We start from the raw sequence: 27,748 nt of genomic DNA, 5'->3' as shown, positions 1-27,748 counted from the left end.
CTCAATCCAATAGGGATCTGAATGATATGAGATTTAGAGTCATAGAGTCATAGAGATGTGCAGCATGGAAACAGACTCTTCATTGCAACTTGTCCATGCTGGCCAGATATCCTACATTAATCTAGTCCCATTTGCCAGCATTTGGCCCTTATCCCTTTAGGGTAGCCCGGTGGCTCAGTGGTTAGCACTGCTGCCTCACAGCACCAGTGAGCCGGGTTTGATTCCAGCCTCTGGTGACTGTCTGTGTGGGGTTTGCACATTTTCCCTGTGTTTGTGTAGGCTTCCTCCCAAACCAAAGATGTGCAGGTCAGGTGAATTGGCCATGCTAAAGTACCCATAGTGTTCAAGGATGTGTAGGTTAGGTGCATTAGTCAGCGGTATATGTAGGGGAATGGATCTGAGTGGGTTACTCTTTAGAGGGTCAGTGGGGAATTGTTGAGCTGAAGGGCCTGTTCCATACTGTAGGGAAACTAATCTAAACCCTTCCTATTCATCCAGATGCCTTTGAAATATTTTAATTGTACCAGCCCATCACCTCCTTTGAGCAGCTCATTCCATATACGGACCACCCTCTGCATGAAAAAGTTGCCCCTTAGGTCCCTTTTAAATCTTTCCCCTCTCACCTTAAACCTATGCCCTCTAGTTCTGGACTCCCCTATCCTGGGAAAAAGACTTTGGCTAGTCACCCTATCCATGACTCTCATGATTTTATAAACCTCAAAAAGGCTGCCCCTCAGCCTCCAATGCTCCAAGAAAAATAACCCCTCGAAGTCTAGTGAAGCTTATCTCAATGTTAGTAGTAACACACTGCATCCTTCTATACATCTGCCAAACGGCTGTGAGATTGTCACTTAGCAGCAATGGGCTGCCGATCAAGGGGGATTGTAGCTTGTTCAATGCTGCATTAACACCACAACTTGGTTCATCAATATTCAGTTTCCTTTTTTACCGACTGCACTGTTCAAGCTCAACGTCTAGAATTCTTAACAAGGCAATCGGAACAGGCACCTGATGATTTCAGCTGCTTGCTCTAAAGGGCTTCCATTTTGGTCACCAGGCACCAACATCTCAAAGAATGCTCCATGGGCACTATACACTTAAGCCCCATGTATATGAACATTGGCATCTTAACAAGTGCCAACCTCTAAGTGTTCTTGTGACACATCTCTTATCCACTCACAGCGCACTGACAAAATACTAGGTGACTCCTTGCTCCACCAGGAAACATAACTGGGAGTTTCTTGGTGTTTGTTGGAGTTGCTCCCACTCTGTTACCTTCACTTCGGAGTGTGTGTGTGTGTGTGTGTCATATCTCATACCTAAAGAGCAGGACATTTATTTTGAATGGTCCATACTGGAGATAAATGGAACGCTTTCATGGATATTTAACAGAATATATAGGAATAACACATCAGCTGCTACTCACAGAATTTATTGAAAGTTTCTTTGAATCCAACACAGCTTTAGATTTGGTTGAATGATTAGAGATTATGATAATAGTCTATGTTCAACCCAATCTGAAATAAAGAATGATACAGTATATTCAAGTCAGAGAGAGTCAGGCCGCCAGTGGTGAGTGGGACTATTCACAATTCCAGTATCAGGAAGCAAATCCAAATCATTTAGACCCCGAATTATCCTTTCTGTCTCTGGAGAAGGATGGTAAAATATTGTTGAGATGTGGTGGATTGTGCATGTTGGATGAACATAGATATGGGTAGGGCTGTGATGACTCTTGTGGTTGAACATCAGATAATGAGTCACTTGCTTGGTTGTGGTGATAGAGGATTCATTAGAATCTCTTGTTTACTACATGAAAATGATTGCCTTAAAAAGCTATGGGGATAGCTTATTGTGTGACACAATTTGATATATTTCAAAGTCTTTAGAGTAAATAACTTGAAACAATTTAAAATAATTGGCAGCTGAACAGATTTCCTTTTAACAGTGATTTTAATTGTGAACAAGAAATTAGATTATTGACTTTGCATCTGGAAGACAATTACTGAATTACCTACTTAGTAGTCTGATTACCTTTTCTGTATTACCACACATTTACATAGCTTAGAGCAGATTTTAACACACTCCTCTAACCAATGGGGTGGATTGGCCAGCAGTCACTCACTCTAGTCTCAGGCTTGGTTCATTTTGAGGGTCAGAACCCATTCCCATGCTGATGACAAGATACATAGACAACTGGCTACAGCTTGTCTTCTCAACATTATTAAGCATTCTCATTCATTTATCATTTTGTCTCTGCCTGGTCTTATGGTAATGGCCAGTTTGTATTTTTGCTTTGTTTTTCACCATGCATTGCCATTGTGTCTTGTTTTCTCTTGTCACCATCATTACAACAGACTTTCAACATTATTTGGCAGGAAGGCTGTCTGAATTTTCCTTCAGTTTCAATTTATTTCATTCAATTTATGATCAAACCATTCATAATGGCTTCAGAGTTTGTTTGGATCAGTGGACTGGATGATTGGTTTCATTTTCTTCCTTCATTTACAGAAATTCTTTAATTATCTTTCTCTTAAAGAATGTAATTCATTTTTCATTTTCTTTGCTTTCCTTTTCTTCATCTTTCTTACTTTCTTTTTCTTTTGTCTTCAAAGCTTTGTGGCCTTTTGTCTGTTCCTGAAGTTGTGCTTCTTTATTACCACCAGCCTTCATGGTTCCTTCCTCCACAGCCTCTTCCTTTGTCTCACCAGCTTTTCCTTCCATTTCACTTGGTTTTGACTCAACACCTTTCTCCCCAATGTCTTCCTCTTTGGCTGTAGCAGCTGCTCCTTTCACAGCTTCTGCTTTTGCCTGAACAGTCTCTCCTTCACTAGCTTTTTCTTTTGCCTGAACAACATCCTTTAGTTCTTCCTTCTTTTTGGCTTCAGTACCTTCTTCTCCTTCTTTGGCCTCAACCCCTTTCTCTTCATCCTTTGCTTCAGTGGTTGACGTTTCTTTAAGTCCTTTTGATTCTCCTCCTGCCTTGTCTTTTGTATCAGTGGTTCTTCCCACACCTATGTCTGGAGCTGATAACCCTTCTTCACTTTCTCCTGCCTCCTCTTCTGTCGTTGATTTATTTTCCTCAAATCCTTCATTGTAGAGTTGGCCAGGTTTCATTTTCATATAAGCATCTTCAAGCTCTGCCAGGTCAATTTCCTTTGCCGCCTCACTTACAATCTCTTCAACAAACCTGAACTCAGGGGTAGCCTTTGTCTTAGTTGAGACATGAAACAATTGCGTCATACTTTGAGGTTCCTTGCATGTCGAGGATAACAGACTGAAGTGATCAGTATCTGAACCAAATCTTGCCTCCTCACCTTCCAAGAGTTTCCTGAACAAAGAAAAGTATGATTAGTCTCAATTTTAAGATTGTCCCACGGAAACAGAGAACAATAGATACTATAAAAGAAGCAATTTTTATCTGTCATTTCATTAAAAAATGATTAAACGCCAAGATAAATTTCCCAAATAGACATTTCTTTAAAGTAAGATTAACAAAATTATTTCTAAATGAATTTCCACAAGTGTTGCAAAGTAAGATAATATAAATGTATTACATTGGATGCTATTGAAATCATTGATTAGGGAAGACAAAGAAAATGAAACTGGTCTTTATTAAGAGGACAAAATGGATGTGTAGCAAATTGACAACTAATTTACTTACCACATCTATTCTTTCCACTGAGGTGCATAGAATAAGAGTTCAAATTTTTTTTGGACTCACTTTTCTAATCTCACTATCACTTTTCTGTTCACTAAAGTCCTGGTAATATTTTGGAAAAACTGCTTCGATGTTTAACAGGCTGCTGATCCATTACCAGCCCAATACACATTGTCACTGTTGGTCAATTTCACCCTCACCAAATGTGTTTATCCCTTTTGCACCACTTTCTCAAGATATCAATTGAGTGAGAGAATTTTATTCCAACTGATCCGAAGATTCCTCAATACCCAAGTAACAATTATGACCTAGCTTTCATTTCAATGATCCAATTATTGTCTTATTTCAAGAGTGCATTATATTTTCAGCGTCTGTTCTCATTGACTCTAGCATTTACTAAATGCGTCAGTGGAATCCATTGATATTTCCTGTGGCCTAACTGCACTGGAAGTAACTTTACTTGCTCCAGTCAGATATGTACGCTACATATTGATCCTTTGATTCAGAGGTCTAATCCAAGATGCGGTTGTGTTCATTGCTGAGCTGAGATCATATCAATGAAAAAGATATTTCCTTTTAAGGGAACTGTTTGTTTTCTTGCCTAGGTCTCTCGCTGTTGCCAATACCCTAATCTGTTCCTTCATTGCATCAAGGTGGTTCTTCTCCAACGTCTTACACACTGGCTTGTTCAATTTTAAATCCAGGAAGATGACTAGGTCTAGGGCTAATTTTTCAAACCTAAATAAAGGCATGTATGCGGAAAGTGAGCTAGCTGAAGTGAATTGGCATACTAGGCTAAGAAATAGATCAATGAAGATGCAGAGACAGACATGTAAGGGGATATTTCAAAATACTCAATAAGTATATCCTACTAATAAAGGAAAATGTCTAAAGGTAGGACTTACTATCTATTATTAGCTAAAGTCATTAGCGAAAGCTGTGGACTCAAGGTAAAAACATATGACTGCACAAAGATGAATGGCAGGTCAGATGATTGGTCCAAATCTAAAGAATAGCAGAAAATGACTGAAAAGTTAATCAGCAGGAAGAATTAGTATATGTAAGGAAGCTAGCCAGGAATGTAAAAAATGGAGAGCAAAGATTTCTACAGATATTTTCAAAGAAACAGACTAAGTAAGGTAAGTGTTAGTCCTCCATTGTGTGAGAATGGAGAGTTATTAGTATATATTAAGGCAATCTCATTTTGGAAGGTGCTGCCTAAGGACCTTTGGCAAATTTATGCAGTGCATGTTGTGTACTATCTACATGATGCGTCTCCAAAGTTCACCCAAGATCCATAGATGCACCTTCCAAGCCCATGCCAATTTTCATCTGGAAACGGTAGCACATATATGGGAATACCATGACCTGCAAACTCCCCTCCAAGACACTCATCACCCTGACTTGATCCCTTCACTATCACTAGGTTGAAATTTTGGAATTCTCTCCCAAATGGCATTGTGGGTCTACTTACAGCACATGGACTGCAGCAGTTCAAGAAAGCAGCTTACCACCACCTTCTCAAGGTCAATTAGGCCCAGCCAGCAATGCCTACATCCCATGAGTGAATTTAAAAAAGACAGATGAAATGAAGAAATGGTCTTCACTATAGAGGATACAAAATCATTTCAGTAATAGATTTAAATTTGTATATACAAGGGAGAGAGGAACTTAGCAAAATTACAGACATGAGAGAATTGATGCTGAGCAACTGATGGAATTGTGGGCTGACAACTCTCTGGGTCCAGATGGATTTCATCCCAGGCTCTTAAAAGAGTTTGCTCATTGGGTAGTAGAAGCATTGGTGTTAATGTTCTGAAATTCTCTTGATTCAGGAAAGGTTCATTGGACCAGAATGTTGGACAAATAACCTCTCAATTCAAAAGGGAGGCAGGAAACAGGAACTTATCGGCCAGTGAGGAGCTTGATGTCTACTGAGGGGAGTGAGTTAAAATTGATTATTAAAGAGATTATAACTGTGCATTTAGAAAAACACAAGTTAATTGGGAAGAATCAACATGGTTTCAGCAAAGGATAATCATATTTAACCAATCTATTGGAATTCTTTCAACGATTAACATGTGCTGTGGATAAAGGGAAGCCTAAAATACATGGATATCTGGATGACATTTGATAAGATATCATGTGAAAGGCTATTGTGAGGAATGAATAGAGAGTAACATAGAGAGTAACATATTAGTGTGGACAGAAGATTTGCTAGCTGCCAGAAAACAGCTGGTATGCATAAATGGACTTTTATCTGATTGGCAAGATGTGACAATGAATCCCACCAGGGTCTGTACTGAGGCCTCAACTTGTTATAATTTACATCATTGATTTAGATGCGGGGATCCAAAGCATTGTCATTAAATTTGCAAATGACATGAAGATCTGTAAGAATGTATGTTATGAGAAAGACATAAAGAAGTCACAGATTTGGAGAGGTTGAACGAGTGTGCACCAATCTGACAGATGGAGTACAATGTGTGAAAATGTGAAGGTGTTCAAATTAGCAAGAAGATTAAAAATGTAGAGTGTTACTTAAATGGAAAACCACTGCAGAATTCCAAGATGCAGAAGGATTTAGGTGTTCTAGTATGAGTCACAAACCATTAACTTGCAGGCACATGTAATCAAGAAGGGTAGTAGGATGCTATCCTGTATTACAAGAGGAATTGAACATAAAAAGAAAGAATGTTTTGCTTTAGTTTCTGCTAGGGGATTGGTGAGACCACATTTAGAATACAGTGTACATGTTTGGTTTTCTTATTTAAGGAAGGATGTAATTGCTTTGGAGGAAGTTTTTTCAATTGATACCTGGAATGAGTGGGTTTTCTTATGGAGAAAGTTTGGACAGGCTGCACTGGAGGGGGGTGGGGTCAGTAGTTTTCTGTGTTTCCCCTTAAAAAAATCAAAAAGGCAAGTGTGTGAGATGGGATTCATCACAATAGTTGTATTGGAGATTCTCTTCATACAGTTGCAAGCAGTAAGAGCCAATCATTACCGTTTAAATGCTCTGCAACAAAAAGTGCTGTTATTTTGGATTCCACTTGTCTTTAGACATTGTCTACTGAAACAGCAGTGGATATAAATTTTGCAGGCAAATGTTTTGAAGTAACTGGGAATGATACACTATCATCATTTGAGGTACAATGCAGGACTAGGCCTCCATAAACTTCTTTTGTCACCTTGTGATTTCCGTGGGATTCACAGATGCTAAAGGTCCTTCTATATCTCAGACAATTTGATTGCTGTTCATGTAGGATGCTAGATGGTGATTGTAGCAGAATCATGGAGAGTTCTCCCATTGTATTCATGCAATGTCTCCATAAAGTACAAGTGCTTTCCAGTAGAGAAGTGATGGATGTGAGAACTCCAACTGGAATACCCTGCTTAACGCTCAGGTTTGAACTTGAATATGGAAAGGATAGAGGAACTTAATGAAATTACAGACATGAGAGAGGTAGTGCTGAGCAACTGATGGAGTTGTGGGCTGACAACTCTTGGGGTCCGGATGGGTTTCATCCCAGGCTCTTAAAAGAGGTTGCTCATTGGCTAGTAGAAGCATTGGCGTTAATGTTTTGAAATTCCCTTGATTCAGGAAAGGTTCATTGGACTGGAAAGTAGGAGATATAACCTCATGCAGACATACTTGGGCAATTATAGTGTCTGTTTTGTCCTGACAATTGGTATAGTCAGCTGACTTTTCACTGTGAAAGCTTATGTATGGATATTAGTGGCTACTACTAAAATGGCTAATGGAAAATTAAATTCTCAACTATAAAGTGTTGCGGATATTGGTAATCAGAAACTTGAATCAAAAATTACTCCATCATAGCAGTATCTGTGGAGAGAACAGAAGGTCAGCATTTCAGGCCAATTTTCAGATCCTAAATATGTTAATCTAGAAATAACAAAGACTTCTTTCATGTGCAAAGTTCATGTGGGTCCAGAACTTTCTTCCACAAAGAGGCTTGAAGGTCAACTGGAAGTGTGAAACTGAAATAAAGAGGCAAGATTATTAAGAAATTCTTGATCAAAGGCAGATGGATGGGATTAGAATATAGAACAGCCATGATGTAATTAGGTAAAAACAATGACTGCAGATACTGGAAACCAGATTCTGGATTAGTGGTGCTGGAAGAGCACAGCAGTTCAGGCAGCATCCAAGTAGCTTCGAAATCATCAGGAATAAAGGCAGTGAGCCTGAAGCGTGGAGAGATAAGATAGAGGAGGGTGGGGGTGGGGAGAAAGTGGCATAGAGTACAATGGGTGAGTGGGGGAGGGAATGAAGGTGATAGGTCAAGGAGGAGAGGGTGGAGTGGATAGGTGGAAAAGGAGATAGGCAGGTAGGACAAGTCCGGACAAGTCATGGGGACAGTTACTGATCTGGAAGTTTAGAACTAGGGTGAGGTGGGGGAAGGGGAAATGAGGAAACTGTTGAAGTCCACATTGATGCCCTGGGGTTGAAGTGTTCCGAGGCGGAAGATGAAGCGTTCTTCCTCCAGGCGTCTGGTGGTGAGGGAGCGGCGGTGACGGAATGCTCCGGAATGAGCTACTCCTGTTTCAATGAAATTAGCAAAAAAGGAAGGATCCATTGCCCATACCAGTCTGGTGTATTGCTGGATGTGCCTGCCCACTGCAGGATGACTGCAGCAGCACAGCACTGCATCAGAACAAATGCAAATAGATTTTTATTGGTAAGACAGATAAAATATATGATCACGGCCTGATTGTTTGCTGGTGTGTTACTGTGATACGTTGGAACTGTTCAAATAAATTAAAAAGGTAACCATGCAGCTATTTTAGAAAGATTGGAGCTTTAACCATTTCCCAGCCAGAGGTGTCCTGGGCAATATCTATTCCTCAACCAACTGATGTTTCCATTATTTGTATCATTGACATTAATTGGATATTGCTATGCACAGGTTAACTGCCTTTTAAAAAATTAATCCATGGAATGTGGGTGTCACTGGCTGACCAGCATTTATTCCCTGTCACTAGTTGCCCCTGGGAAGGTGGTGGCAAGCTGCCTTCTTGAATCACTGTTGTCCTTTCCTTGTAGGTAGACCCATAATACCAATGGGAAAGAATTCCAGGGTTTTGACCCAGTGATATTGAAAGAACTATGATACATCTCCAAGTCAGGGTGGTGAGTGGCTTGGAGGGGAACTTGCAGGTAGTAGCGTTTTCATGTATCCGCTGCCCTTGTCCTGCTAGATGACAGTGGGCATGGGTGTGGAAGATGCTGTGTACAGAACCTTGGTGAAGTTCTGCAGTGCAGCTTGTAGATGGGACAGTTGTAGAAGGAGTGAATGTTTGTAGATGTGGTGTCAGGCAAGCAGGCTGCTTTGTCCTGTGATGATGTCACACTTCTTGAGTGTTGTTAAACTTGCACTCATACAGGCAAGCAACATTACAGCAGTGACAACCATAATACATTAAGTTGTGGATAGTGACGAAGGATGTTGTAGGTTACAGAGAGACATAGATAAGCTGCAGAGCTGGGCTGAGAGGTGGCAAATGGAGTTTAATGCGGACAAGTGTGAGGTGATTCACTTTGGTCGGAGTAACCGGAATGCAAAGTACTGGGCTAATGGTAAGATTCTTGGTAGTGTGGATGAGCAGAGAGATCTCGGTGTCCATGTACACAGATCCTTGAAAGTTGCCACCCAGGTTGACAGGGTTGTTAAGAAGGCATACAGTGTTTTAGCTTTTATTAATAGAGGGATCGATTCCAGAACCATGAGGTTATGCTGCAGCTGTACAAAACTCTGGTGCGGCCGCACTTGGAGTATTGTGTACAGTTCTGGTAACCACATTATAAGAAGGATGTGGAAGCTTTGGAAAGGGTGCAGAGGAAATTTACTAGGATGTTGCCTGGTATGGAGGGAAGGTCTATGAGGAAAGGCTGAGGGACTTGAGGCTGTTTTTGTTAGAAAGAAGAAGGTTGAGACATAGAAGATAATCAGAGGGTTAGATAGGGTGGACAGGGAGAGCCTTTTTCCAAATATGGTGATGGCGAGCACAAGGGGGCATAGCTTTAAATTGAGGAGGATAGGTATAGGACAGATGTCAGAGGTAGTTTCTTTACTCAGAGAGTAGAATGCTTTGCCTGCAATGGTAGTAGATTCGCCAACTTGAAGGACATTTTAGTCCTCATTGGACAAGGCATATGGATGTACATGGAATAGTGTAGGTTAGATGGGCTTCAGATTGGTTTCTTAGGTCAGTGTAACATCGAGGGCTGAAGGGCCTGTACTGCGCTGTAATGTTCTATGTTCTATCTATATGTTCTAACATGTCCTGTTGGCTGTGGAAATGCCCCAGGGACGTGAACAGTAAGACATAAACACTTTCTTCTTTGGAAATATCATTGATAAATAACTGGCTTTTGGAAGGAGATTACTCTCTTCAACGTTGATCTGGGGAATAACTGAAAGAAAAATTTAAAGCTTTCAGTTCACATAATTCTGCTTAGCAACATCTAGCAATCTGACGCTCTATTGGTCGGGACTATGTTAAACCTTTCATTAATTTCAAACACTTCTACAATGTTTAATCAGCTCGATGTCATTAGAAGAGTCACATGAACTTGATTATATCAATTAGTATTGTCTAAATGTTCAAAAAGAAATATTTAAGCTGCACGGGCTTAATGACCGCAATCGAATGCTTTTGAAGTGTTAGCCACAACTCAAAGCCGGTACAGCGACCCTGGGGAACTCACCTGTAGGAGGTGATCTCCACATCTAGGGCCAGTTTGACATTGAGCAGATCTTGATATTCCCTGAGCTGATGAGCCATCTCCTGTTTGGTGTGTCTCAGCTCGTTCTCTAATTGTTGAACGGTGTTCTGGAAAACAAACAACAAATCATACACACACATTATAACTAAATAATAGAGTCAGTGGGACAGAGTCCATTAGCTTCCTATGGTATCCTCACCTGGTACCGCATTAATTCAGCGCGGTGTCTGCTTCCAACCTCATCCAACTGTTTCTCCAAAGACTCCTTCCTTCCTCTGACTGTCTCCAGCTGCAGGTTCTTGGACTGGAGCTGGCGATTGTACTCACTGATGTCCTGCCGTGTCTTCTGCAGAGTCTCCCTGTTGCTCGCTGCTGCATCATTGAGCTTGGCCACTCTCGCTGTGAACCACTGCTCTGCCTGCTGCAGGTTGACATTGGTACAGCCTTCCAGCTGCGCCCGGATCTCTCTCAGGGCCCCAGTCAGGTCCGGCTTCAGGAAATCTTTCATTTCCACCCCGACCTGGGAGGCTTGGATCTGAGAGAAGAGCTCGGCCACCTCTTCCTCGTGGTTGCTCTTCAGGAACTCGATCTCATCCGCCAGAGCCTGGGCTTTCTTCTCCAGCTCCAGTTTGGTCATGAGCACACTCTCTGTGTCTTTCTTCAAAGCCTGGAGAGTGGCTTCAGCCTCTTGTCGGATCTGTCTCTCTTCCTCGTATTTCCTCTGCAACCGGCGGAGATCTTCCTCCAGGTGATCCCGGTCCAAGTGGAAACCCAGCTTCTGCTTCTCACTTTCTTGGATGAGGTTCCGGAGCTCGGTCATTTCTGGCTCATAGACATTAGCGAGGTCAGTTTGGGAGATTTGGCTGGCCCTTAACTCGGTGATTTCTGCCTCTAGAGCCTTGTTGCTTTGTTCCAGATGACGGACCTTGTCGATGAAGCTGGCGAAGCGGTCATTGAGCCCCTGCAGCAGCTCCTTCTCGTTGGCGCCCAGCACTTGGTCAAATCCCAGGCTGATCCCAACATTTCCCCGCAGCCTGGTGTCTCGGCTCGCCGCCAGACCTCCCTGTCTGTGGGAAGTGTCTCTGGACCACTCCCGGGAGCTGAATGTTGGGATCTGAGAGGCCAGACTCCGACTCGATCTCCGAGAGGTGATTGAGTACACTCTCCTAAAAGGAGAGCTGCTCACAGACTGCCTGCTCGAACTCATCTTTCAGCAGCTGGACAGCGCCAGAGGACAGCTACAGCTCTCAGTCGCTCACTGCCTTATATAAGGAGAGCTGCTGGTGACTGTGCAAAATCGTTGCTTCGCTTACTGAAGGGGAATGTTAATGCTGTACTCCAATTCTGCTCAGCAATTCAAAGAGTGACGCTAAATGTCTCGATAAATTTGGTTTCTTTGCTTTGGTAACAGTGTGATTCAATTAGGAAAAACATCAATATTATTGGTTTTCAATAAAAATACTTTTGCAGAAAACAATTCTCCAATTTATAAATGCTGAATACCCTTCCAGGATATTTACCCTCTTGTTCACAAAGGGTTGTAAGAATGAGCCCAGAAATTACTGACACAGTTTCACTTTGGTATTGGGAAACTTCCAGAAGCAATAATTTGAGTTAGAATTACTAATCACAGGTTCAGACCATAAATCTGGTAGGGAGAGCCAGCAAGGATTTCTTAAGGAGAAATCAGGTTTAATGAATATAGAGTCATAGCAGAGAAGCAGAAGCAGAGCCTTCGGTCCAATCAGTCCATGTTGACCATAATCCCAAACTAAACTAGTCCCCCCCGCCTGCACTTGGCCCATATCCCTCCAAACATTCATTTACCTATCTAAATATATTTTAAACATTGTAACTGTACCTGCATCTGCCTCTTCCTCTGGAAGTTCATTCCACGCATGAGCCAGTCTCTGTGTAAAACAATTACCCTTTATGTCATGCTGGAGTTCTGTGAAGAGGTAACAGAGACGGTTAATGATGTTAATGCTGTTGGTGTTGTGTACCTGTGCTTCCAAAAGTTGTATCACAAAACAGACTTGTGAAAAATGATATAACACGTGGAATAAAGAGGACACGTGGGTACGAGATTTGCTGACTGATAAGAAACAGTGAAAAATGGGTAATGGATACTTATTGGGCTGAAGAAAGTTTGTAGTTGAGTTTCTCAGGAGTCAGATAGCTGCAAAATACTATCGATGCGGAAACCTGAGACAAAGTGCTGGGGAAACTCAGCAGCATTGGAATGAGAAGCCATCTTTGGACTCAATGTATTAATTCTGTTTCTCTCTCCACAGATGCTACAAGATCTGCTGAGTTTCTCTGCCATGTTCTGTTTTTATCTTTAGGGGTCAGTACTAGCACCCCCGCTTTTCTGATACACATAAATAACCTAGACCTTAATATGCAGGGGCAATTTCAAAGTTTGCATTTGATAGAAAACTTAGAAGGGCTGTAGTAAGGATGAGATTTGAGAACTTCACAAGGATGTTAAAAAACCAGTGGGAGTGAGTAGGTAGCTTACGGATGAAGTTCAATGTTGTAAAGTGTGAGGTGATACTTCTGGTCAAACATGCCATTAAAGTTATTAAAGGTGGCCGGACAGGTGTAGAGAGACCAGTCAGTGAAGTGAACAGTATCCTAGGCTTCATTACTAGGATACTGTATCCTAGTAAAGAGATTATCCTAGTAAAGAGCAAAGAGATTATGATGAACCTGCATAGGACAGGCCAGTTCTGGTCACCCAGCTATAGGAAGGATATTAAGCTGGAATGGGCTTAGAAGAGACTTACCAGAATGTTGCTGGGTATGGAGGGTTTGAATGATAAAGAGAGCTGGGACATTTTTCACTGAAGCATAGGAGGTTGAGAGGTGGCCTTATTGAAGTTTATAAAATCATGAGGGGTATAGAATGGGTTAATGGCAGTTGTCTTTCCCCTAGGATGGGGAATTTCAAGATTGGGGGCATATTTCTAAGGTGAGAGAAGAGAGACATGAGGTGCAAATGCTTTACACAGAGGCTGGAATGAACATCCTGAGGAAGTGATGGATGTGGGCACAATTACAACATTTAAATAACATTTGGTTAAGTGCAGAAATAGGAAAGGTATGGAGGGAAATGGGCCAGGAGCAGGCAGGTGGGATTAGCTTAGTTTGGGCTTATGTTTGGCATGGTTGGACCAAAGGGCCTGTTTCAGTGCTGTATGACTCTATGATTCTATAACCAGTTGGATCTCAGTTCGAGTATGGCGTATAGTTCTGGGCACCACTCTAAAAGAAGCTTGTGAATGCATTAGAGAACGTGCAGAAAAGATTTAGAAGAAAAATGAATCCCTTCAGTCATGAGGATAGATTTGAGAAGCTGGGACCTTTTACTTTGGAGGGAAGAGGAGGTTAAAGCTTTCAAATATGACAGAGTAGATATGGAGAAACTGTTCTCTCTCAGAATTGTTCGAGAACAAGAAGGCATGGATTTAAGGTGATTTTCAAAATAAGTTAATGTTATGTGTTATGGTCCAGGCCAGAACCCCTCAAAATAATTAAAGAAGGTAGCCTAGATACTAACATTTTCTTATTTTAAAGGCAGATGTGAATGAATGTTCCAGGTGTGATGCAACTTGTCAAATCACTCCGCTTTCAGCAAAGCAGAATTTATTTAAACACTACATTTAAAACATAAACAAAAGAAAACAGAATTTAAAATCACTTAACTATTAGAAAACTTAACCAACCTGATACAGTAACTATTGCTAACTAACTGTTCCAATACAGTAACATCCCATAAAGGTATATTCAAACACAGATTCTTACGGGCAGAAGGGGACAACATCCAAAGAGAGATTTCAGAAAAAAGTCAGAGAAATTCTTTACTGAAGCTTAGAACTCCCCTGGACTCTCATATCTTGTGACTGCTACAGCTAAAAACAAACTAGAAAAATCCAGAACTAGGAGAACTGGCCACTCCCTTTGCATTGTTAAACTAGGCCCTTCAGCATCTCTGCCATTATGATCTCTCTTCAAAATAAAAACCAAGGGCCAAATAACCTTTTTAAAGTGACCACATCTTCACATATGTGAAAACAAATGTGGTTCTGGTCTGGAATGCACTGCCCAATTGTGACATGGAGATGGGTTCAATTGAATCTTTCAGAAGGACTTTGAAGATGATTATTTAATTATAAATAATGTATAGGATTACGGATCAAAAGTGTAAGGATGACTCTAAGCCATGAAGCTCATTCAGAGAGATAGTGCGTACATAGTGGGCTGAATAGCTTTCTTCTGCACTGTAATAATGTGATTCTGTGCATTACTCTTGTTGTGTCTGGAACAGCTCTGGATCTACAAGGCTGTAGTATCTATTATAATGTATAGGCCTAAGATAACCTTAGGCTATTACTCAAAACTGTGACTGTGTTGAAATTTATTCCAAACTTCTGGTGATTGCTCTGAGTTCAGTCTCTTAAGAGAACAGGAACATTTTCCAGAATTGGTTCCAATGAGGTACAGCTTGGGCCACTTTACTGATCATCTAAGTATCTTGACCAAAGGTATGGACTGCACACTGCACAATAAGTGCCTCTTGACAGTTCAGACTTGTTTTGAAATTTACAATACATGGTTAGGATTAGACGAGTCTTCTTCAGAAGAAGAATCCATCATACCTATGTAAAAACTGCTAAGAAAAGCCTTTTATTTTCTTGTGACTTGATCCCACTGTAAATGCTAAATGCTGCTTTCTCAGCTTATGGCAGTGGTTAGAGTCAGCCTGTCTCCCTATACCTCTAAGACCGCAAGCTTTGAAACATACTTAAACAGAAATTGCTGGAGAAATTCAGAAGGTCTGGCAACATCTGTGGAGGGGAAAAAGTGAATGTTTTGACTTCGCTGTCCCTTCTGAAGGAGTTGACACAACATACATCGAAAAATGATCTGGCTTGGATTACCATTGTCTCATACCATACTTCGGCATCAATCATGTAATATGAGCAAATTGTGAACAAGTGGTCAACAAATGACTTGATCCTGTTTATGAGGTGGCTGATCATGTTGCCAATAAGATCAATCCCACAGTGCATGGAATTGTAGGAATCCCGACATGTGTATTGACCATTGGGAGTGTAGTGTTCAGTAGCAGTGAACCCATTAGCAGATTTCTCAAATAATATGTCAAGAAAATGCTTGTTTGACTGCTTCATTTGTAAGTGAATTTGAATGAAGGATATAGTCCAATAAGGTGTGTTAAGGTGTTTAGAGTTGCAGTTGCAGATTCCAATACAGTAAAAGTATCATTCGATACTTGAAACTTACACTCTGTAAGATTTGTGTGAAATTGGTGTGAAGGCCTGAAGTATTTCTGAGAGTGTACTTTTCATGTCAACATATCAATATAGAAGGAAGCTTGTCTAGCAATTATTAGTTAGAGACAAGAAAACTGCAGATGCTGGATTCCAAGGTAGACAGGAGTCTGTAAATCCTGGCAGTCCTGAAGAAGGGTTACACCTGAAATGTTGACTTCTCCGCCTTCTGATGCTGCATGGCTTGCTGTGTTCTTCCAGCCTCCTGCCTGTCCACTCAGCAATTATTTGCAATAAGACCCCAAGCCTCCTGGAGTGGTTTCTCAGGACAAGGCACAATGAGGTTTACTTGGAGAACGTGGGTAACCTCAGAGGCTAGCATCAGAGTTTTACCTGCACTTCCACACATGTCATTTACTGTATCTGTTGCTCCCGATGCGGTATCCTCTACACTGGGGGAGGAAGAGCGCCTACTTACAGAATGCTTCAGAGAAGATCTTCGGGACACCCGCACCAACCAACCACACTTGCCCCGTAGCCGAACACTTCAACTTCACCTCCCACTCCACCAAGGATATGTAGGTCCTGGGCCTCCTCCACCGCCACTCCCTCACTACCTGATGCCTGGACGAAGAATGCTTCATCTTTCACCTTGGGACCCTCCAACTCCAGGGCATCAATGTGGATTTCACCAGTTTTCTCATTTTCCCTCCCGCCACCTTATCCCAGATCCAACCTTCCAACTCGGCACCATCCTCATGACCTGTCCCACCTATCCATCTTCCTTCCCATCTATCCAATTCAATCTCCTATACCAACCTATCACCATTACCCCCACCTTCATTTACCTATCACACTCTAAGCTACCTCCCCCCTGCCCCACCTCCCCCCCCCATTTATCTCACTACCTCCTCGGGCCATAGCCTCATTCCTGATGAAGGGCTTTTGCCCAAAGCGTTGATACTCCTGCTCCTCGGATGCTGCCTGACCTGCTGTGCTTTCCCAGCACCACACTCTCGACTCAGAGGCACGACAGCCAGATTCTTACCACACAAGTTCATGGCTACAAGATTTACAGTAAATTTCTATTTCCCATGACGGCATTCAAAAAACTCAGCATTCTTAGCATTAAGTTTCTTCCACAGCCCTTTGGTAATTGTCCAGGTTTCTGAGGAATGCAAGAAAATGGATATCATGTCGCATAAAATGAAGCTTTTCTTTATCACAAGGTTGGGCTTTTTAGTTTGTTAGCACAAAATTTGTCCTCACAAAATAATTTCTGGATGATGCTACCCCTACTTTAAATTCAGCAGCATCTCTGCCAATTTCTGTTATCATTTATTCTAAATAGACAAAGTTATTGGCTTGTTCCAATGTCACACCATTCACTTCAATTATGTTCATATGAACATCAAAAAGTCTAAAACAGTAGTTATGGTAAAATGAGCCAATAACTTTGTCTATTTGGGACAAGTAATAACAGAAGATGGTTGATGCAATGCCAAAGTCAGCCAGAACAAGCCCAAGTAAACCCACTCTGGCTTTAAAATATTGGTTAAAGGGTGTTTGAGGCAGTCAACCCATGTTTGCAATTTTAATTGCATATCCTGCTCCAACCCAGAGGATTGAGTTAAAATCAGGGCCATTGTCTCAAATGATATGTTGCATATATTTGAATTCAGAGAAAGACAGACATTAGTTTAGTCACTAGGTTTTGTCAAGGTCATATGTGCTGCAGTTCAGTTACATTCAGATCATGCTGCCCTTCTGTTAATCAGCCACCAGCATCCTTTAGTTTCTGTCAGCAAAGACCTCACTTAAGCGATCAACTTGTGAAGTCAGTCATGCTGTCGCCTCATTCTAATTGTGTCTCGGACAACTCTGTTACAGATATCAGATAACTGTGAATGTGGAATGTTTGGCAACAGTAATTTATTATTAAAACTGTTGTGCATGTTCAGTGATCACAATAAATGCTTAGAATGATACTTGGGGTTCTTGTCAGTAGATGGTGCTGTGGAATACAAATTGGGTTCAAACATCTTTAACTGCTGAGTCATGGTGCAGCAAGCATTGACGGAAAGCGAAGAGAAAACAAAACCTGGGCGGTAATGAATTCAGAATTAAAGGCGAAGTCCACACATTCAAAAATGCACTAGAGTTTATACCAATAAAATATGCATCTTCTTAAGGTGTGCTGTCTGAGGTTGATGGTGATCAGATGTTGTCCCCACTTGCACTTAGCTGGCAATCGCTAAATGAAGCCCAGTTTGTACAGTGGGCTCTTGTGGTTCTGAGGGACAGGTAAGTTTTACAATGTTTCTGTACCATGAGCTGAAGGCCCAGAATCTGGCAAATTCAGGAAGACTGGCTGGTGAGGAGGCCAGTGTTTTGTCATATCTGCCCTGTGGAAAACGTGAGGACTGCAGATGCTGGAGATCAGACTCGAAGTGTGTGGTGCTGAGAAAGCACGGCCGGTCAGGCAACATCCAGGGAGCAGGTGAACTCATGCTCGAAACATTGACATTCCTGATGAAGAGCTTATGCTCGAAATGTTGACTCTTCTGCTCCTCCGATGCTGCCTGACCTGCTGTGCTTTTCCAGCACCACACTCTTGGACAGCTGCCCTGCTCTTTATTACAGTGCTGCTTTCAGTAATGGAAAGGCCACACACTGGGTGATGGCGGCAAAGCACCTGACAAAATCTCATCAAATACAGCTTCACACCACTGTACTGTATTCTGGCTGGCATATCTCAGGTTAGTGCATCTTGAACAACAACTTAAATTTATATGTAATCTTTATCATGGTAAATGCAAGCTGCTGCATAAGCATTGCTAAGTAAGATTTAGCAATGAGCCACACAGTAAGATTCAAGGACAGGGGTTTGAAGATCAGGGTGAGAATTTGAAAAACAGCTGAACCAGGAGCTTGTGTGAGCCAATGAACATGGGGCTTGATGCAAATTAGGATATTGGCTGCAAAGTATTGGGTGGTCACCATTTACAGATGTCAGGGAGAGTACTGGTTTGATTTGAAGCCAACAGAACAAGCTGTTCTTACACTGCCTGACTGTAAAAGCAGTTTTCATACTTTAGGGAGCCCTCTTTTCTATATACCTCTGTGCATAACTACAGTGCTAACCAGTGAATGTGTGCAGTATGCAGGGCCATTGCAGGAACCAGATGCATTTCAGGGTTCAGCTCATGTCTTTGCTCTGACCTGAATTTTCAATGCCAACCATTAGCAGAAAACCTCCTTTCCATTACTCCTGTGTGTTACACTAAATGAAACCCTCTCTTGTGGCAGGTCTGATAGCTAACAGCTAACAGCCTCCTTTCATGAACCTGCACATCCATGCTGAATGGGCCATCCCCCCTTCCTTCCTGACCCAACTTTCTCTAGGTGACTGCCTCACTGAGGGATCCCTTTGGATATAACCGTCACCCAGGTTGTCATTATTTGAGTTTCAGGCAGTTTGATGTGCCATTCATGTTGTTTAAAGATTGGAGGTTTCAGGATATTCTGAGCACTCAGAAAATGTCCATCAGACACAGATGAGTAGGAAGTTGTTGCATTAACCTTGACTCCAAGGCATTAGCCAGAGGACAATCAATATTCCTGTATTGTCGAGTCTGAGAGGAATGGGGTGCACCTGCTTAGGGTATTCCCACAGCGTTCTCCTTAGACTTCAGCTTAGAACCATGTTCTGGAGTTATTCTGCTAATTTTATGTCATTAAGGCAGGAATTAAACTACAGTTGCTCAAAAGTAGCATCTTACAATTTACTTTCAGACAAGTGGGGATGAAGTCTTTAAGGTGACATCTAACCCACTTTTCTTTCAATAAGTGCCTTAAGTTGCAGCATTTACTGTCTCATCTGAGAGTCAGCAAGTAAATTTAAAAATGGACAAATTGTTCTTCGCAAAGGAATTTCAGGTGTTGGATTTGAAGTTGGATTGTGGCCAGTGATCAAAGAAATAAATTCCCTTAATAAAATCGAATGTTTAAAGGGACACATTTTGTTTCTCTGTTCTTTTCTTCAAATGATTCAGTAAATGAATAGACTCCTAATGGAATAAACTCCTAATGGAATAGATTATGTGTTAAATCAGTACAGGAATAGGAAAGGTTTGGAGGGATATGGGTCAGGAGCAGTCAGGTGGGACTGGTTTAGTTTGGGATTATGTTCAGCATGGAACAGTTGGACCGAAGGGTCTGTTTTCATGCTGTATGACTATGTGACTTTGTCTCTGGTGGAAATTAGCTTCATTCTATATCATTCCATTCCTTCTTATCTTCTGAGTCTTTTTTTTAGGCTGATTGTTGGTGTTTAATGGTACTTGAGCTAAGCAAATATATTTTGAAATTAGAAATGCATTAAGCATCATTTTGATGTCCAAATGTTTGTGATCTGCAGAATCTCAGCATCATGGAGGAGGAGGAGGAGGAGGAAGAATCACTCACACTGAGTCTAAGAGAGTTTGCTGTAGCAAATTGTCTGCTGTTTTTGCTTTAGCATTGGCCACACTTAAAAAAAAAATTGGCTGGCTTGTCATACTTTGGAAAATGTTTTAGATGTACAATATAAGTCCCAAGTTTTTCTAAGCAGACAAAACATCCCAAAATAAATTTGTATTGACACAGATTCTTTGACAAAGTGCATTTATTTGTGAATGGTATATTGATTGCTACTTGTTAGTTGATTATGCTCGTAGCAATTACAAGTGTCATTGAGGACTCAAAAATGTCTGAATTTTAAAACGCAATGCGCATGTATTTAAATATATTAAAATCAACAGGAAAATTAAGGCTTTTTCTGTTGTATTGATTCCATTGACATCAAAACTATTTCTCAAAGTCAAAGATTAAGCACCCCATGGCAATGGCAATGTTTAATTGTGCAATTATTCATGCAGCAACAAATTAAAATTGAAATTATTCCCCTGAGAAAATCCCATACTTCCTATTGCAGAAACATACATTTCATTTCTATGTTCTTAAATTGCTGAAGTGCCAGACCTTTACTATGTAACATGCATTTTTTAACTGTCTGATCTATCACTATTTCTGGCACTCATATACTTCCTTTGGCTTCACTTTGAGTATATGATGAAGCTGACATGGATTTTTCTTCCTTTTTTGTTTCATCAATCACTTCTTTTTTCATTGTGCTGGTCATTGTGATTTTCACAATCTCTTCTTTGCTTTTAATGGTTTCCTCTGCAACTTTCTGCACAACCTGTGTTGAGACTTTTGTAGTTTTCTTATCAGTTTCAACTTCTATATCTTCTTTATCTATTTTGATATCCAAGCCATTTATGATGGCCTCTGCTGTTCTGTCTATAGATTGTGTGCTCTTGCTTTCAGAAGTGTCACTTGCAACTTTTTCTTGCACTTTCTCTGCTTCTGAGGCTTTCACCATTTTTTCTTCAGTTTCCTTACTAGACTGCTTTTTGCTGCTATCTTTGTCAGTTTGCATTTCTTCCAATGTTACAGTGTTGTCTTTGCTTGTTTCTTTCTCCTCCTTCTTAGGGACATCAGTTGTTTTGTCTTTGACTTTTTCTTCCTTTGGTTGTTCTATAGACTTTTTTGTTTGCTCTGAAGTTTCTGACACCTTTGTTACTTCACTTACTTGCACTTTCTCAACTTTAACTGTCTGTTTTTCACTTTCTTTTGCTAATTCCTGAAAAGCAGCTTCTTTTGCATCTGTTTTTGCCTTTTCTTTTACTTTATCTGACTCTAGCTCTGGTTTATCTGGTTTCTTTGTATCTTTACTTTCTTCTGCAATTTCTTCAGCCACAGGGTGGGGCTCATCTTTTTGATTTGTGGTTGTTCCTTTTGACTCCTCCTTTTGCTGAGTCACATGGTCTTCCTCCTTTTCCTTGCCATTTCTTTTGTCTGTGGCATCACTTGGTTCAGTCTGATCTTCCTCAGTAGCTGCTTGCTTCTCATTTTCGGCTTTCTCTTTTGTACCGGCAGTTTTTTCCTGTTCAGCATCTGCTTTCGTTTCTGCTATTGCTTGTGTTGCAGACTCTTTTCTCTCTGTGCTGTCTTCTTTGCCCTGTTTTCTTTCAGGAGCTTTTTCCTCTGCAATGTCTTTAACTTCTTGCTGCCCAGCCTTGCCTTTTGTTTCTGTAGTTTCTGGTTCTTCAGGTTCATTTGCTTCTGTATTCTCTTCCTCGTCTCTAGAATCGGCAGTTTCTTCTTCAACATTATCTTTCATTTCAGCAGCATCTTGCCCTTCAGTTTCTTTTGTTTTTGTAGATTCATCTTTACCTTTTATTTCTGTTGTCTCTTCTCCATTACTTTCTTTTGTTTCAGCACTTTCTTTCTCTTCAGATTCTTCTGTTGTCATTGTTCCATCCTCTTCAGTTTCTTTGCCCTCTATAGCTTCTTCCTCTGCACTCTCTTCTTTAGTTTCGCTCTCCCTCTCAGCCTCCTCTTCATCTGAAGCTTCAGCTGTTGTTGCTTCATCTTTGTCTTCTTCATCTTCCTGCTTGGTTTGATCATCCTCGTCAAATTTTTCACCGGAACCATCGTCAGAGATAGCTGTTTGGATGGTGTCTTCCAGCTCAGCTATGTCAACCTCCTTTGTTGTTTCACTTATAATTTCTTCCACAAATTTGTATTGAGGGGCAGCCTTTGTGGGGGTGCCTTTGCCCTTTGTTGTAACATAAACTGAATGTGCCATGGGTTGTACTTGTCTGTACGCATATGAAGGAGGAGTGTAGCTACCTGTAATTGAGCCAAATCTCGTCTCTTCACCTTCAAGCAGTTTCCTGATTAAAGAAAAGGGAACATCGTTATGTGCTTATAAGATGAATGACACTACTGAGTGCACAAATTAAACAATGCTTGATGATGCTAATGGTGCAGTGGATAGTTTGGTATGAATAAATGATTTCCTTTTCTCTCACTTTTACCAAGTTAGTATTACTCCCTGTCTGTACATCCTTCACACTAAGCACCATCAAGTCGAGCTAGTGATCTGCCCCATGACTCTTGTCCTTGCTGCACATGCTCGGTGTCCATGAAGGAAAGTAATATGGAGTGGCTCGGTCTCCTTTTCCTTATCCTAATTTTATAAAAGCATTAGGCCTTTGCACAATACATGGAGATTCCCCTCAACAATATCACTGTGGTCAGTTGTGTGTAACATGGATGGCTCAGTGGTTAGCACTGCTGCCTCACAGTGCCAGGAACCTGGGTTCAATTCTACCCTTGGGCAACTATCTGCCTTGAGTTTGCACATTCTCCCTGTGTCTGCATGGGTTTCCTCAGGGGAGCTCTGGTTTCCTCCTACAAAGGTTTGCAGGTTAGGTGGATTGGCCATGCTAACTTGTTTGTAGTGCCCAGGGATGCATAGGTTAGGTGGAAGAACCATGGGAAATGCATGGCTACAGGAATGAGGTGAGTCTGGGTGGGATGCTCAGCAGGTCAGTGTGGACTTGATGGGCTGAATGGCCTGCTTCCATGCTGTGGAGTTCTATGAAGAATAATCGACTCAAATCTGAAATTTAAAAGTCTATCACTTCTATTCCCAGTTGGTAGTGTTCTTGTCTCTAAGTCCCAATGTTATGGATTCAGGTCCTACCTCACCAACTAAAGACAAATATCAGAGCTAACATTTTAGCATGGCACCAAGACAGAGATACTGTTTTTCAGATGATGCATTAAACTGCTGCCATGTTTGCTCTCTCAGGTGAACATAAAAGAGCCCCTGACACTACATGGAGAAGAGTTAACTCTGGTGAATTGCCTGGCATTTGCCCCACAACACCACCCTAAAAACCTGTTTTCTTCTTATTTGTTCTTGGGACATGCATGGTTCTGGCAAGGTCATTGTATATTGCCCATCTTTCAGTACCCTTGAGAAGATGGATCACACTGTTATTTGTGGGAGTTTGCTGAATTCTAACAATAGTACACCATTAGCACCATTAGTGTACCATTAGCAACAATGCTCAAAAGAGCATTTAAATTTGGTGTCAAGTGCTTTTGCGATTGTGAAGAATGCTATATAAATGCAAGTCTTTTTAGAGGGGGTGTGGGAGTGAAGTGCAGATAAATCCTGATCTAGGTGACTGGTAGAGAAGGTTAGAGGGTCTGAAGGGCACAAAACAAACTATTTGATTGAAAGTGGAATCATAGAAAAATCCAAGCCGACCAGAGTCCAGATGTTCTTCAGCTGCAGTCAGCTCCAGATTAAGATATTTTAAAATCTCATTACATTAACTCATTTATTTGAGAAAGCCCTGTTGCACTGACCTTGAAACACTTTATTTTAAAATGTGAATGAATTAATGTAACATAGCAACCTGACGGACTTCCTTCAGATATCTGTACATTTTGATACTGAATACAGAATACAACATAAAATACAAGTGCAGTTTAATTGCAGATGATTGTAATCCAATTTGTTTTAATTGCAAAGGAGAACCATATTAGAGTCAAAATCATACATGTGGCCAGACCTGCTAAATTCTTCAGCATTTCCTATTAATTACTCGAGGGTTTTCTTAGTTGGACTATATTGTGAATTGATCAATTAACCTCCATTGGCAATGGGCACGGCTCACACATACCTACAAAAATGTAGAACACCCTCAGTAATGTGGCTTTTGTTCTTGTTATATTTTTGATGGGGGTTGCAGTAGTGAGATTAAGAAAATTCAATCTCACTTTGACATTTCTTAGAAGAATTATAAAACTTCTTGAATTTGAAGAAAAGGTTTGTGTTCTAATACAACTGAAGTAAATCTAAAATGCATCAAAAGATTTCACCTACCTCTCCCAATCACTTCCCGGATTCTTTCCGTGGAAAGCCGAACGTGAGGATTGGAAGTGAATATTTAAAGAAAATGTTACCTTCCCTCGCCCCACCATGTTTCTGAGGGACTGATCATGTCAAATTGGTGCAGACTGGGCTATAGAACACTGCACAGCGTCGCCAGTAGAAGGCGCGCTAGCGCTAACCACAGTTTACTGCTATTCTGCCCTCAGCCTGGTCCTCCCCTCCCCCTCCCAAACTGCAGCATCCCAGCACCGCATCGTGTTTTCCCCTGCACAGCTCACAGTCACCTGTCAAGGTTACAGTGAAGAAACAAGGCGCTCCTTTAATACTATCAGCTTACGCTCAGTTTTTCTCTCTCTCCAGCCACTCACAGAAAGACTTGCTGAGTTCCTCCAGCACTCTCTGATACTATATTGTTTTCCTTTGATTATCATTTTCTTTCAGACAGCCTTGCCTCGCAAGACATTTGCAACCTGCCTGTCTCTTACAGCGCCCGGGTATCAGCCTAGGGTCATCAAAGTTGGAATGATTAATTGACTGAGATGCGAACATCTTTAGACATCTCCTTTAACCCCTTCAGCGCTGACTGTCCTTTGTGACTTTGAGAATATCAATAGAGACGCTGTTATGGGAATAATCTGCATGCGGGATATTTCATAATTACAAACCTGTGTGAGACTTCATCGACATGGTTCTTGGTACAAAAGATCTTGCTGTGATTTTTGGTGCAGGACTACCCAAGTGAAATATTCTCACAGCTTGGTTCTCCACTGATTTGTTGAGGGGTATTAAAGGTATTTGACGTGAATGATGTACAGTTTTGCTCTCGAGTTTGTTTTCCCTCTCAGGATTACTGCAGTTTGAACGCCTTTTCATATTCCCATTATTTTAGTGGGATTCATGTCCAAAAAATGTAGACATTTACCGGGAAAACGAGTTGTTCAGTTTTCCTGGCCAGACAGATCAACAATCAGCCCTGAAAAATATTCATTCTTTACTGCTCACTACACGTGTTGAGGCCACTGCCGTGAGTGAACTTTGCAGTGTTAATGTCAGTCTGATCATGCACAGCAATGGTGCAGTGGTAGTGTCCTCCCTTTAAGCTAGGAGGCTGTGGGCTTTATTCCAACCTCTCCAGATGTGTGCAATAACATCCTTGAACGAATTGAGTGGGGCTAGCAGAGGTACCCAGTCACTGACACAAAGAATTTAACCCTTGCGACAGCTTACCATGCACGTTTTCAAAGAGAAATAAAAATGTTTGATCTTCTAAGGTTTTAATATTCACCCTTTGAATTCTGCGACCACGCAATGTGTGACGTCCTCAAGGTCCCAACTCTGTTGAGTCCCAGGGAAGGTGATGCTGCATGTTATAAACCGCCTTACCTGTAGGAGGCGATCTCCACATCCAAAGCCATTTTGACATTCAGCAAATCTTCATATTCCCTCAGGTGGAGACTCATCTCCCACTTGGTGTTTCTCAGCTCGTTTTCCAATTGTTGAATGGTATCCTGTTTTTTTTAAAAAAAAGACAAAAAAAAACCCTGTACTTTCAGAGATTACAAGGGGAACGCACAGCGGGGCCGCACTGATAGGCTCCTTACCTGGTAGTGAACTAACTCTGCATCGTGCCTTTCCTCAATGTCGCTGAGCTGCTTTTCCAGGGATTCTTTGGTGCCCCTGACCGTCTCCAGCTCAATGCTCTTGGTTTGGAGCTGCTTGCGGTACTCATTAATCTCTTGCCTGGTAGTCTGGATGGCCTCATTATTCATTTCTGCGGCTTGGTTGAGTTTAGCCACTTTGGAGCGGAACCACTGCTCTGCCTGCTGCAGGTTGACATTGGTGTAGCCTTCCAGCTGCGCCCGGATCTCTCTCAGGGCCCCAGTCAGGTCCGGCTTCAGGAAATCTTTCATTTCCAGCCCGACCTGGGAGGCTTGGATCTGAGCGAAGAGCTCGGCCACCTCTTCCTCGTGGTTGCTCTTCAGGAACTCGATCTCATCCGCCAGAGCCTGGGCTTTCTTCTCCAGCTCCAGTTTGACCAAGTGAGCAGCGTCCGTGTCTTTCTTGCACATGTCGATGCTAGCCTGGAGCTCGTCTCGAACCCGCGTCTCCTCCTCTAGCTTGGCCTGCAGCTGCTGCAGGTCTTCCCCCAGGTGCTCCCTCTCCAGCAGGACCTGGCCCTTCTGGTTCTCTATCTCCTGGATGAGCTGGCGGAGTTCCCTGATCTCCGGCTCGTAGATGCTGGCCAGGCGGCTGGAGGAGGTCTGCCTTTGCCTCAACTCGGTGATTTCCGCCTCCAGACCCTTGTTGTGCTGTTCCAGCTGGCGGACCTTGTCGATGTAGCCGGCGAAGCGGTCATTCAGCCCCTGCATCTGCTCCTTCTCATTGGCGCCCCGCGCCTTGCCTTCACTCGCGAACAGGGGAGTCTGACTGAGTTCCAGCGCCTCCGAGGATCTGTGAGCTGCCGAGCTGAAGCCCCGGCCACTCGCCCCCTTGCCGGCGGAGCTAACGCGGCCGCTTGTCCTGGACCAGTTCTGGGCGCGCAAGGGAGGGACGGAGTAACTCAGGGTCCGAGCCTGAGGGTCTGTGTACACCTTCCGATGGGGGGACATCCCCACAGAATCCCAGCTGAAGTTCATCTTGCTGCTGTCAGTTCTGCCTGCAACACTGTGCAATGCCTGTTCCTCCTGCTCCTTATATAGGGGGTTGTCAATACTGCACCATCCAGCCCTTTGCCCCCACTGCTCACTATTCTGACGAGGAAATTGGCGATGAATGACGTATGCAACTTTCTCTGACTCCTTTTCTCTCTCTCTCTCTCTCTCTGCTTTCACATTCAAACTGGCAATGATAACATGGAGCCAAAATCAGGACAACTCAAGTTAAATATCAAATGATGAACAGCAGTCTCGATTTTCAAGCCGATTGAGAGTTAAAAATATTACCTAAGCTCTGATTGCTGTGAGTGAACGCGTCAGCTTCTCTTTCACTGCTTGGTGTCAGAATTTTCATTTCCAGTAGTAGTTATCAAACTTTAACCATCTTTTAATTTGTTATCCCGATGCACTACACTCTTCACTGTTCGTAGAATTTGTTTTTTTTACACAAGGTAGTCGAATTCAGCGTCTGCACGTTTTACCCCCTCCCCATTGCACACACGTCAGCAATTGCAGTGTTCAGCCTCTGCTGGGCGAAGAACGTGTTTCTTTCACATTCTTAGATGGTTTCTGCTGTTAACGTCAGGGAAT

The 27,748-nt window shown here is 42.0% G+C and overlaps 2 protein-coding genes across 2 annotated transcripts; both read right to left on the bottom strand.

The window, feature by feature from the left end:
- Positions 1-1,934: 1,934 nt before the first annotated feature.
- LOC140484664 (glial fibrillary acidic protein-like) lies at positions 1,935-11,651 on the bottom strand. The gene is made up of 3 exons (XM_072583252.1): positions 10,609-11,651; positions 10,392-10,516; positions 1,935-3,331 (listed from the first exon to the last, which is right to left on the bottom strand). The coding sequence occupies exons 1-3, from the start codon at positions 11,614-11,616 to the stop codon at positions 2,548-2,550; spliced, it is 1,917 nt and encodes a 638-aa protein (XP_072439353.1). The 5' UTR covers positions 11,617-11,651; the 3' UTR covers positions 1,935-2,547.
- An 8,700-nt stretch (positions 11,652-20,351) lies between these two features.
- On the bottom strand, positions 20,352-27,289 carry LOC140484665 (uncharacterized). The gene is made up of 3 exons (XM_072583253.1): positions 26,105-27,289; positions 25,887-26,011; positions 20,352-22,485 (listed from the first exon to the last, which is right to left on the bottom strand). Exons 1-3 carry the CDS (start codon positions 27,137-27,139, stop codon positions 20,781-20,783), a joined length of 2,865 nt encoding a protein of 954 aa, XP_072439354.1. The 5' UTR covers positions 27,140-27,289; the 3' UTR covers positions 20,352-20,780.
- Between the last annotated feature and the right edge of the window lie 459 nt (positions 27,290-27,748).

This window comes from Chiloscyllium punctatum, chromosome 13, assembly GCF_047496795.1.
Source record: "Chiloscyllium punctatum isolate Juve2018m chromosome 13, sChiPun1.3, whole genome shotgun sequence".
NCBI lineage: Eukaryota > Metazoa > Chordata > Chondrichthyes > Orectolobiformes > Hemiscylliidae > Chiloscyllium > Chiloscyllium punctatum.
The sequence above is the reverse complement of the archived record's forward strand: the minus strand, read 5'-3'. Positions and strand labels throughout refer to the sequence as shown.